The following is a 13,199-nucleotide window of genomic DNA, read 5'->3' on the forward strand; positions in this document are numbered from 1 at the left end:
GACCGCAGCTTCTGGGGTACCTAGCTAGCACCAATACAACCTGAAAACAATGACCAGTAGAAACTGCAGTCATTTTCATTATTCTTAGCAATGATTTAGGAATCATTGTGAGTAAGCATTAGCTAGGTTGCCACTTGTTGTTCGCTAATTGAAATTGAACTTCAGTTCATGAAAATAAATAGCTAAAACTGAACCGTATCAGCAAAACATTTACATAATGTACTGACAAATCATATTAAAAAAATAACTTAACCCTGTTGCCCAAAGCTAACGTTATAAGCAGCCAGCTAGCTTCATCTTGCTAGTGAGGCTCGACCGGACCCGGTTATGTGTTGTGAAGCTAGCCACAATAAGGATTAGGCACAATAGTGGAATTTGCGGTTTGCCTTCAAAATAAAAGTATTTCATTGACAGTGATGCAAATTAATACAAATAGTAGAATTATAAAAAGCACAATAATGGCCCAGATGACGCTGGGCCAATTGTGCGCCGCGCTATGGGACTCCCAATAACAGCCGGATGTGATACAGCCTGGATTCGAACCAGGGATGTAGTGACGCCTCTTGCACTGAGATGCAGTGCCTTAGACTGCTGCGTCCTTGTGTGTGTGTGAACTATTTAACTGTACTAGAATGCTTAAAAGGTCACTAAAAACGTAAATATCGGTATCAGGTGTATTTGTCAAGGAAGATATCGGATATCGGTATCGGCCAAAAATGTCATACCGGTGCATCACTAGTAGTATGGTTAGTACACAGTGGCCATGTCCGAATACCCTTTCTAAATAGTAAGTACTCTGATCAGGTATGCGAAAATATAATATTTTTTAGTAGGTCTATGTGAAATATGGAACATTTGGTATGCTTTATATGCCAGTATGGTATGCTTATTTCAGCTTTTCATCTAGTACGAATGCTATTGAACAAGAGAAACGTCTTTTCAGACCCACGTGTGTTCGAAAACAGCTGATCATCAGATAAGGAGACATGCGCTTCCAAAATAAATGAATGGCGGGGAACAGGCGCGATTGCATGTTATGTGATGCCTTCTCAGTATGAATGAGCCTAGTATATTGATATGTGTTGCTTACTGCATATTTTTTTATTAGAACAGTATGTTCCATAGTTGTATTTTGTATTTCCATTTTGTATATAACTATAGAGAGATTTGAGGTATCAAAGGTAAACAGTCAAGCAATTGTTGTTGGACTGTGATAACTGAGAAGTAAATGTTTTCTTCAATCTTTCTAAGGACACTGCAACAATATTCACTGTCTGGCGAAAGCTGTCAACCAGATAGCTGCTGCCTTGTTCACCATTCACAAGGGAAGCATTGAAGATCGTCTCAAAGAATTTCTGGCTGTAAGTGCAACATGTCGCTCTTGTCAACATTGATCTATTATATGCATATTTTCCTTTCCCTCCCTGCGATTTATCACATTGGATTGGTGCATCCATTTTTGTACTTTTACATGAATTATATTTAGCCATTGATTCTTGGATATAACTTAGAAGTTTAGTTAAGCTTTCTTACCCCATCTAAACTCAAAATGTGAGCTTGTTTTACTTCATTGTTTGTAAACAAAGTAATTGTAAACAAACACTGTATAGCTTCAGAACATGTAATGTTGACCTCATGGAGGGCCAGTCCATGTATCATGGCTCTGTCTATGAATTTGAGAGTGACTACATTTCTCCAGCCCCATCCCTCAGCTGTTGGTCAAAAAAGTGGCAAGGTGACCACTTTGTTGTTTGAATCCCAGATTCACTTTAACATTACAAATGGATTTGTCACAACTTTTTTCCCCCACAACTGAGCAGTTTCTGAAATGCATGATCTTTGAAAACGTCAAACTTATTTTTGAAATTGATGAGCAACTTAAAATAAATCAGTTTTGCTGCAGATCTTTAATCCTCTGCTGTTTTGGTATTTACAGCTGGCATCTTCCAGCTTGCTGAAGATTGGCCAGGAGACCGACAAAATGACGACACGAAACAGGGAGTCTGTGTACCTGCTGCTGGACATGGTGAGTATTTATGCTGATTCAATATATTTGGGATGGCACAATACGGTATGGCACATTACCCAAGGAGATTTCCGAATACTGCAACTAGTAATTTATTTAGCTACTTTTATTATGTGATGTTCCTGGGAAGTAGACAATTATTTAAAACAGCAAATTGCCTAAATAATGTCCCATCCCATCTATGAATGTCACCCATTATCATTATGCATATGTATGACAAATACAAGTTCACACCCACACATTTTCTCTGAGAATCTTTTTTAAATTCATATTTTCTTTTTTATTGAGAAAGTGACAAGGTGCAGGTGGGCTTTAAACCCATGCTGCACGGGGCAATGTTTAGTCTGGAGTCTGAAGCGTTACAACTAGGTTTCGTCACAAAATGCATGTATTTGGTTTGGTTTCAGATTGTCCAAGAGTCTCCATTCCTCACCATGGACCTCCTGGAGTCATGCTTCCCCTACGTGCTACTGAGAAACGCTTACCACGCCGTCTACAAGCAGAGCATCAGCTCATCTGCATAAGTCTCCTCTTCAGAACATAAGTCCCTCACATGGGACATCAAGTGGACCACAGGAGCCTTGCTAACATAAACTGCCGTGTGCTCATTTCACTTTGTCTTAAAACTACACTATGAAATTGTGGGATACATTTTTTTCTCCTCGTGAAATTGCATTAATGATCTGCCGTTTCCTAAAAGGGTCATACAGTAGTAACCTATGAGTTTTGCTTGATAAAAAAAAAAGAAAAAAAGATTTACACTACTAAATTACATTTTTTTATGAAAAGCATCAGTTTTTCAACATGAGAAAAATGTGTAATGGAAAAATAACAATCTCTGATGTTTGGGGGCTGAATTTTAAATATCTTTATTATTAATAATGCAAACATGTTGCCTGTTTATTGACCGGAGCTTTAATGATTTTATTTAGGTGGTTGTTCTAGATTTTTATGGGTTATTCTGTGTGGTTTTTTTACAGTTTGGTTTTTATATTTGCCATATTATTGACACAAATGCGTCTGATTTGGTTTGATACTCAAAATTGTTGCCGGTAGCTATATAATAAGATGGACAGATGGTGTTTGTACAAAGCATAGTATAATTTTTTTACTAACTCATGATGCCTCAGTGTCATTAACTCACCATTGTACCTGCCCATATGGTATAAAAATTATTGCATATTTATGGAATGTTTATAAATTGTTCTACCTTAACCACTTTATGTTTTACATTTTTGAAAATTACACTAACTTCCATAACATAAATAAACAATAGGTTATATCAAACTGCTCTGTTAGTCCAAATATAGCATCATTCAGTTGACGGACCATTGTAACAGAGTGAGTTCCACCCCAACTGTGACACAAACTCTCAACCTTTTGTGCTCACCACTCAACTTCAACTGTGCAAACGGACTCCATGAGCAACAGTTGTCTTTCATTTAGTTTTACTAACTTCAAGTTGTCAGGGAGGGGGCTCATCGATGGCCACTCAGATGCTTATCTACCCAGCTAGTTTCACGTCTGACAGACCAGAGGGATATACTACAAGCAGGATCAAGCCAGCTAAAATTGATAAACAACCTGAAATAACTATTGATTTTCTGGTTCATAGGTGTTTTTGGTTGATGAGTCAGTTAGACCATGCCCATGTTATGCTTATCTTCTTAAAATAATACATAGTTATTTCAGAATATTCTTGTAAGTTAGCTGGCTAAGTCATTGATCTTGCTTTGTAGGATACCCCTCAGACATGTACTAAGAAAGGGAAAATATGATTCATACCCCAGCTTCAGAAAATAGGCAGTCAGAGCAGTGCCACCAACCAACTCAATCTGAACACCAGTGAGATAGAAACAAGGCCAAATGGTCAAGTCTTTGACTTAGGAGTGGGGGAATTGTTTTTCCTTTGTTATCTGTGAATATTTGTATGTCTTTTTGGATCCCCATTAGCTGATGCCACTCTTCCTGGGGTCCAGCAAAATGAAGGCCGTTATACATTTTTAAAAACATTACAATACATTTTACAACAGATTTCACAACATCTTAAGTGTGTGCTCTCATGCCCCTACTCTGTGTACGTGTGTGTATAATGCGCATGTTATCGTGTGTATGCATGTGTCTGTGCCTATGTTTGTGTTGCTTCACAGTCCCCGCTCTCTTGTAAGGTGTATTTGTATTTGTTTTTTAAGTCTAATTTTACTACTTGCATCAGTTACTTGATGTGGAATAGCATTCCATGTAGTCATGGCTCTATGTGCGCCTCCCATAGTCTGTTCTGGTCTCGGGACTGTCAAGAGACCTATTGTGGCATGTCTTGTGGGGTAAGCATGGGTGTCCGAGCTGTCTGCCAGTAGTTCAGACAGCTCGGTGCATTCAACATGTCAATACTTCTCACAGATACAAGTAGTGATGAAGTCAATCTCCTCCACTTTGAGCCAAGAGAGATTGACATGCATATTATGAATGTTAGCTATCTCTGTACTTGAGGGCCAGCTGTGCTGCCCTGTTCTGAGATAATTGCAATTTTCCTTTGTGGCACTTGACCACAGGACTGAACACTAGTCCAGGTGCGACAAAACTAGGGCCTGTAGGACCTGTCTTGTTTATAGTGCTGTTAAGAATGCGAAGCAGCACTTTATTATGGACAGACTTCTACCCATCTTAGCTACTGTTGTATGAATATGTTATGACCATGACAGTTTACAGTCCAGGGTTACTCCAAGCAGTTCAGTCTCCTCAACTTGCTCAGTTACGACATTATTCATTACAAAATTTAGTTGAGGTTTAGTGAATTATTTGTCCCAAATACAATGACTAACTGCAGCTCTTTAAGTGTTGCAGTCATTTCAGTCGCTGTAGTAGCTGATGTGTATAGTGTTGAGTCATCCGCATACATAGATACACTGACTTTACTCGGTCACTGGCATGTCGTTAGTATAAAAAATAAATAAAAGCAAGGGTCGTTAGTAATGATTGAAAGAAGTAAGGGGCTTAGACAGCTGCCCTGGGGAATTCCTGGATTTTATTGGAGGGAACACCCACAATATAGCAGGGGGTGTAGAGCCATAACACAAATTTTTCTATGAACTGTGGTCGATAATGTCAACCACACTGAATAACAACACAACCCCCCCAATCTTTTTAATTATCAAATTCTCTGTCATTTTTGTAAGTTTGTTGAATGCCCTTCCCTTTAAGAGTGCTGAAAGTCTGTTGTGAATTTGTTTACTTTAAATTAGCATTGTGTCTGGTCAAATGTTTTTCTAAAAGTTTGTAACAGGCTGATTGGTTGGCTATTTGAGACAGTAAAGGGGGCTTTACTATACTTAGGTAGGGGAATAACTTTTGCTTCCCTCCAGGCCTGAGGGCACACACTTTCTAGTATGCTTAAATTAAAGATATGGCAAATAAACTCAGCAAAAAAAGAAACGTCCTCTCACTGTCAACTGTGTTTATTTTCAGCAAACTTAACATGTGTAAATATTTGTATGACATAACATTCAACAACTGAGACACAAACTGAACAAGTTCCACAGACGCAACAAACAGAAATTGAATAATGTGTCCCTCAACGGGGGGGGGGTCAAAATCAAAAGTAACAGTCGGTATCTGGTGTGGCCACCAGCTGCACCACCTCCTTATGGACTGCACCAGATTTGCCAGTTCTTGCTGTGAGATGTTACCCCACTCTTCCCCCAAGGCACCTGTAAGTTCCCGGACATCGGGGGGATGGCCCTAGCCCTCACCCTCCGATCCAACAGGTCCCAGACGTGCTCAATGGGATTGAGGTCCAGGCTCTTCGCTGGCCATGGCAGAATACTGAAATCTGAAATCACGCACAGAACGAGCAGTATGGCTGGTGGCATTGTCATGCTGGATGGTCATGTCAGGATGAGCCTGCAGGAAGGGTACCACATGAGGGAGTAGGAAGTCTTCCCTGTAATGCACAGCATTGAGATTTCCTGCAATGGCAACAAGCACAGTCCGATGATGCTGTGCCCAGACCATGAAGGACCCTCCAAATCGATCCCGCTCCAGTGTACAGGCCTCGGTGTAACGCTCATTCCTTCGACCATAAACGCGAATCCAACCATCACCCCTGGTGAAACAAAACCGCGACTCGTCAGTGAAGAGCATAGGTGATCACCATAGGTGATGACCTGCCTTGCAACAGGCCGACAAGCCCTCTGCCCAGCCTCTCTCAGCCTATTGTGGACAGTCGGCACTGATGGAGCGATTGTGCGTTCCTGGGGTAACTCGGGCAGTTGTTGCCATCCTGTACCTGTCCCGCAGGTGTTATGTTTGGATGTACGATCCTGTGCAGTTGTTGTTATACGTGGTCTGCCACTGCGAGGACGATCAGCTGTCAGTCCTGCCTCCCTGTAACGCTGTCTTAGGCATCTCACAGCACGGACATTGCAATTTATTGTCCTGGCCACATCTGCAGTCCTCATGCTTCCTTGCAGCATGCTTAAGGCACGTTCGCACAGATGAGCAGGGACCCTGGGTATCTTTCTTTTTGTGTTTTTCAGAGTCAGTGGAAAGGCCTCCTTAGTGTCCTAAGTGTTCATAACTGTGACCTTAATTGCCTACCATCTGTAAGCTGTTTGTGTCTTATTGACCATTCCACAGGTGCATGTTCATTAATTGTTTATGGTTCATTGAAAAAGCATGGGAAACAGTGTTTAAACCCTTTACAATGAAGTTCTGTGAAGTTATTTGGATTTTTACATATCTTTGAAAGACGGGGTCCTGAAAAAGGGACATTTATTTTTTTGCTGAGTTTAGGAGTGGCAATATCATCCGCTATTATCCTCAGTAATATTCCATCTTGCTTATCTTAAAGTAGTTGGCAATATCAGTGGGTTTTGTGATGAATTAGTCATCTGATTCAATGAATGATGGAGCAGAGTTGGTCTTTTTGCCCAAAATGTAATTTAAGGTGCTCCATAGCTTTTTACTATGCTTCTTTATTTCATAGTGTAGTTTCTTATTTAGTTAAGTCACATGATTTCTCAATTTGCAGTACGTTTGCCAATCTGTTGTGCAGCCAGACCTATTTGCCATTTATTTAGCCTCACCCCTCTCAACCATACATTTTTTTAATTCCTCATCAAGCCACTAGGATTGAACAGTTTGTACAGTCATTTTCTTAATGGGTGCATAAATGTGTCAGTGCAGTGCCTGGTTGCTTCTCATTACACACCACGGACCAACAAATATTCTTCACATCAACAACATAGGAAACACTACAAAACTTATTGTATGACCTCTTATACACTATATTAGGCACAGCCTTTGGAACTTTGGTTTTATGGCTACTATATTGTGATCACTACATCTGATGGATTTGGATACTGCTTTCAAACAAATTTCTGCAGCAATCAGTAAAGAAGTGATCAATACATGTTGATGATTTCTACGAGCCAGAATTGACCTATTTGGGGATTTTTATTTCTTGGCCACAAGATGGCTCCCTCATCATTTCTTTGTACGGTCAAGTGCACACTGGTAACAATTACCACCACATACACTACATCACCAAAAGTATGTGGACACCTGCTGGTCGAACATCTAATTTCAAAATTATGGACACTAGTATGGAGTTGCTAGTGAGATCGGGCTCTGATGTTGGGCGATTAGACTTGGCTCGCAGTCGACATTCCAATTAATCTCAAAGGTGTTCAATGGGGTTGAGATTTTTTTTTTAATTTTTTTTATTTCACCTTTATTTAACCAGGTAGGCTAGTTGAGAACAAGTTCTCATTTGCAACTGCGACCTGGCCAAGATAAGGCATAGCAGTGTGAACAGACAACACAGAGTTACACATGGAGTAAACAATTAACAAGTCAATAATACAGTAGAAAAAAGGGGAGTCTATATATACATTGTGTGCAAAAGGCATGAGAAGGTAGGCAAATAATTACAATTATGCAGATTAACACTGGAGTGATAAATGATCAGATGGTTATGTACAGGTAGAGATATTGGTGTGCAAAAGAGCAGAAAAATAAATAAATAAAATCAGTATGGGGATGAGGTAGGTGAAAATGGGTGGGCTATTTACCAATAGACTATGTACAGCTGCAGCGATCGGTTAGCTGCTCAGATAGCAGATGTTTGAAGTTGGTGAGGGAGATAAAAGTCTCCAACTTCAGCGATTTTTGCAATTCGTTCCAGTCACAGGCAGCAGAGAACTGGAACGAAAGGCGGCCAAATGAGGTGTTGGCTTTAGGGATGATCAGTGAGATACACCTGCTGGAGCGCGTGCTACGGATGGGTGTTGCCATCGTAACCAGTGAACTGAGATAAGGCGGAGCTTTACCTAGCATGGACTTGTAGATGACCTGGAGCCAGTGGGTCTGGCGACGAATATGTAGCGAGGGCCAGCCGACTAGAGCATACAAGTCGCAGTGGTGGGTGGTATAAGGTGCTTTAGTGACAAAACGGATGGCACTGTGATAAACTGCATCCAGTTTGCTGAGTAGAGAGTTGGAAGCAATTTTGTAGATGACATCGCCGAAGTCGAGGATCGGTAGGATAGTCAGTTTTACTAGGGTAAGTTTGGCGGCGTGAGTGAAGGAGGCTTTGTTGCGGAATAGAAAGCCGACTCTTGATTTGATTTTCGATTGGAGATGTTTGATATGGGTCTGGAAGGAGAGTTTAGAGTCTAGCCAGACACCTAGGTACTTATAGATGTCCACATATTCAAGGTCGGAACCATCCAGGGTGGTGATGCTGGTCAGGCGTGCGGGTGCAGGCAGCGAACGGTTGAAAAGCATGCATTTGGTTTTACTAGCGTTTAAGAGCAGTTGGAGGCCACGGAAGGAGTGCTGTATGGCATTGAAGCTCGTTTGGAGGTTAGATAGCACAGTGTCCAAGGACGGGCCGGAAGTATATAGAATGGTGTCGTCTGCGTAGAGGTGGATCAGGGAATCGCCCGCAGCATGAGAAACATCATTGATATATACAGAGAAAAGAGTCGGCCCGAGAATTTAACCCTGTGGCACCCCCATAGAGACTGCCAGAGGACCGGACAGCATGCCCTCCGATTTGACACACTGAACTCTGTCTGCAAAGTAATTGGTGAACCAGGCAAGGCAGTCATCCGAAAAACCGAGGCTACTGAGTCTGCCGATAAGAATACGGTGATTGACAGAGTCGAAAGCCTTGGCAAGGTCTATGAAGACGGCTACACAGTACTGTCTTTTATCGATGGCGGTTATGATATCGTTTAGTACCTTGAGCGTGGCTGAGGTACACCCGTGACCGGCTCGGAAACCAGATTGCACAGCGGAGAAGGTACGGTGGGATTCAAGATGGTCAGTGACCTGTTTGTTGACTTGGCTTTCGAAGACCTTAGATAGGCAGGGCAGGATGGATATAGGTCTGTAACAGTTTGGGTCCAGGGTGTCGCCCCCTTTGAAGAGGGGGATGACTGCGGCAGCTTTCCAATCCTTGGGGATCTCAGACGATATGAAAGAGAGGTTGAACAGGCTGGTAATAGGGGTTGCGACAATGGCGGCGGATAGTTTCAGGAATAGAGGGTCCAGATTGTCAAGCCCAGCTGATTTGTACGGGTCCAGGTTTTGCAGCTCTTTCAGAACATCTGCTATCTGGATTTGGGTAAAGGAGAACCTGGAGAGGCTTGGGCGAGTAGCTGCGGGGGGGGGGGGAGCTGTTGGCCGAGGTTGGAGTAGCCAGGCGGAAGGCATGGCCAGCCGTTGAGAAATGCTTGTTGAAGTTTTCGATAATCATGGATTTATCGGTGGTGACCGTGTTACCTAGCCTCAGTGCAGTGGGCAGCTGGGAGGAGGTGCTCTTGTTCTCCATGGACTTCACAGTGTCCCAGAACCTTTTGGAGTTGGAGCTACAGGATGCAAACTTCTGCCTGAAGAAGTTGGCTTTAGCTTTCCTGACTGACTGTGTGTATTGGTTCCTGACTTCCCTGAACAGTTGCATATCGCGGGGACTATTCAATGTTAGTGCAGTCCGCCACAGGATGTGTTTGTGCTGGTCGAGGGCAGTCAGGTCTGGAGTGAACCAGGGGCTATATCTGTTCTTAGTTTTGCATTTTTTGACCGGAGCATGCTTATCTAAAATGGTGAGGAAGTTACTTTTAAAGAAAGACCAGGCATCCTCAACTGACGGGATGAGGTCAATGTCCTTCCAGGATACCCGGGCCAGGTCGATTAGAAAGGCCTGCTCACAGAAGTGTTTTAGGGAGCGTTTGACAGTGATGAGGGGTGGTCGTTTGACTGCGGCTCCGTAGCGGATACAGGCAATGAGGCAGTGATCGCTGAGATCCTGGTTGAAGACAGCGGAGGTGTATTTGGAGGGCCAGTTGGTCAGGATGACGTCAATGAGGGTGCCCTTGTTTACAGAGTTAGGGTTGTACCTGGTGGGTTCCTTGATGATTTGAGTGAGATTGAGGGCATCTAGCTTAGATTGTAGGACTGCCGGGGTGTTAAGCATATCCCAGTTTAGGTCACCTAACAGAACAAACTCTGAAGCTAGATGGGGGGCGATCAATTCACAAATGGTGTCCAGGGCACAGCTGGGAGCTGAGGGGGGTCGGTAGCAGGCGGCAACAGTGAGAGACTTATTTCTGGAGAGAGTAATTTTCAAAATTAGTAGTTCGAACTGTTTGGGTATGGACCTGGAAAGTATGACATTACTTTGCAGGCTATCTCTGCAGTAGACTGCAACTCCTCCCCCTTTGGCAGTTCTATCTTGACGGAAGATGTTATAGTTGGGTATGGAAATCTCAGAATTTTTGGTGGCCTTCCTGAGCCAGGATTCAGACACGGCAAGGACATCAGGGTTAGCAGAGTGTGCTAGAGCAGTGAGTAAGACAAACTTAGGGAGGAGGCTTCTGATGTTGACATGCATGAAACCAAGGCTTTATCGATCACAGAAGTCAACAAATGAGGGTGCCTGGGGACATGCAGGGCCTGGGTTTACCTCCACATCACCCGCGGAACAGAGAAGGAGTAGTATGAGGGTGCGGCTGAAGGCTATCAAAACTGGTCGCCTAGGGCGTTGGGGACAGAGAATAAGAGGAGCAGGTTTCTGGGCATGGTAGAATATATTCAGGGCATAATGCGCAAACAGGGGTATGGTGGGGTGCGGGTACAGCAGAGGTAAGCCCAGGCACTGGGTGATGATGAGAGAGGTTGTATCTCTGGACATGCTGGTTGTAATGGGTGAGGTCACCGCATGTGTGGGGGGTGGGACAAAGGAGGTATCAGGGGTATAAAGAGTGGAACTAGGGGCTCCATTGTAAACTAAAACAATGATAACTAACCTGCACAACAGTATACAAGGCATATTGACATTTGAGAGAGACATACAGCGAGGCATACAGTAATCACAGGTGTTGAATTGGGAGAGCTAGCTAAAACAGTAGGTGAGACAACAACAGCTAATCAGCTAGCACAACAACAGCAGGTAGAATGGCGATTGATTAGGCAGAGAGGGTCGGATTAACTACACACAGAGCCTAAGTGCGGCTGGGGCCGACAGATAAAACATAAACAAGCAGAATGGATTACCGTGATTAATGGACAGTCCAGCATGCATCAGCTATGTAGCCAAGTGATCAGTGTCCAAGGGGCAGCGGTGGATGGGGCAGGGAAGCTGGATTGGCGAGTGTTATCCAGGTTAGAAAACTAACAATGACTAAATAGCTTGTAGCCAGTTAGCTGGTTAGCTTCTGGAGGTTCTTGAGTGTGTTCTAAAAATGTAAAGATAATAGCGGTTCCGTATCACATTGGGTGAGGCAGGTTACCGGAAGGTATAAACAAATAAAAAATCGAAAAGGGATAGAAAGTAAATATGGGTTCAGTGAGTGTTTGGGACGCGGCGATTCAGACGGTTAGCAGGCCTGTGCTAACAAGCTAACAGTTAGTAGACGGTGCTAAAACACGGTAGCAGTTAGCGGACCGGGCTAAACAAGCTAGCAGTTAACAGGCCGAATTTGCAATCAAGGAGATAGCAAGGGCTAGAGAGTTAGCCTTTGGGGACGTCGCGATTGGGGGAGTCTGGGGGAGTCTGTTTATTCCTCTTCATGCGGTGACATCGATGGACCGGTCGTGGGTCTGGATATTGTAGCCCAGGAGCTCAAAATGTTCCGTTTGCGATGGGAATCCGGGGATGAAAAATAAAAATAAAATAATAAATAGGTCCGTTATGCTCTGGTTAGAGTCGCGTTGTTCGAACTGGCGAGAGCTTTCCGAGCTAAAGGTTAGCTGATGACCGGTTAGCTGGTAGTTAGTTGGCTAGCTTCAGTTGAGGGGTTCCAGATCCGAAGTAAATATAAATACTTTAGGAAAAATAGCTACGTTGGGTGAGGCGGGTTGCAGGAGAGTATTTAGAAGAAGTTGAGGTTCAGCAAAAAGTTTTAAAGATATGTGAAGAAAAAAAACGAAAACAAACGATATATACAAGGGACACGACACGACAATACGTCCTACTGCTACGCCATCTTGGATCCACAAAGGCTCTGTGAAGGCCAGTCGAGTTCTTCCACACTGATCTTGACAAATGGGGTTGAAACAGGAAAGGGCCTTCCCCAAACTGTTGCCACAAAGCTGGAAGCACCGAATAGTCTAGAATGTCATTGTATGCTGTGATGTTAAGATTTCACTGGAACTAAGGGTAAAGCCCGAACCATTATTTCTCCTCCACCAAAATTTACAGTTGACACTATGCATTCGGGCAGGTAGCTTTCTCCTGGCATCTGCAAAACACAGATTCGTCTGTCGGACTGCCAGATGTCAGCACAAGAACAGAGAACGCGTTTCCACTGCTCCAGAGTCCAATGGCAGCGAACTTTACACCACTCCAGCTGACACTTGGCATTGTGCATGGTGATCTTAGGCTTGTGTGCAGCTGCTCGGCCATGGAAAATGTTATGAAGCTCCTGACGAACAGTTATTGTGCTGACTGCTTCCTGAGGCAGTTTGTAACTTGGTAGTGAGTGTTGCAACTGAGAACAGATTATTTTTATGTGCTCTGTCGTTCTCTACATACTTTAGTCTGAGACCACAACTTACTTCAATGATGGCGAAGGGGCACGGAGGGTGTTGTACAAAACAAAGTAATCAGTGATAGGATTGTCTTTAACCAATAAGAGTATCATCTTTGAATCGCTGTTTTGCCCACGTG

The 13,199-nt window shown here is 43.3% G+C and overlaps 1 protein-coding gene across 1 annotated transcript in view; it reads left to right on the forward strand.

The window, feature by feature from the left end:
• The window catches only part of LOC139413136 (nck-associated protein 1-like), a 63,554-nt gene extending 58,096 nt beyond the window's left edge, over positions 1 to 5,458 (forward strand). The window contains exons 29-31 of the mRNA XM_071160223.1: positions 1,252 to 1,361; positions 1,937 to 2,026; positions 2,434 to 5,458. Of these exons, the coding sequence (XP_071016324.1) occupies positions 1,252 to 1,361; positions 1,937 to 2,026; positions 2,434 to 2,550 (317 nt within the window). The 3' untranslated portion in view covers positions 2,551 to 5,458. The remainder of the gene's footprint in view (positions 1 to 1,251; positions 1,362 to 1,936; positions 2,027 to 2,433) is intronic.
• Positions 5,459 to 13,199: the final 7,741 nt, after the last annotated feature.

Source organism: Oncorhynchus clarkii, chromosome 7 (genome assembly GCF_045791955.1).
Source record: "Oncorhynchus clarkii lewisi isolate Uvic-CL-2024 chromosome 7, UVic_Ocla_1.0, whole genome shotgun sequence".
In the NCBI taxonomy this organism is placed as follows: Eukaryota; Metazoa; Chordata; class Actinopteri; order Salmoniformes; family Salmonidae; genus Oncorhynchus; species Oncorhynchus clarkii.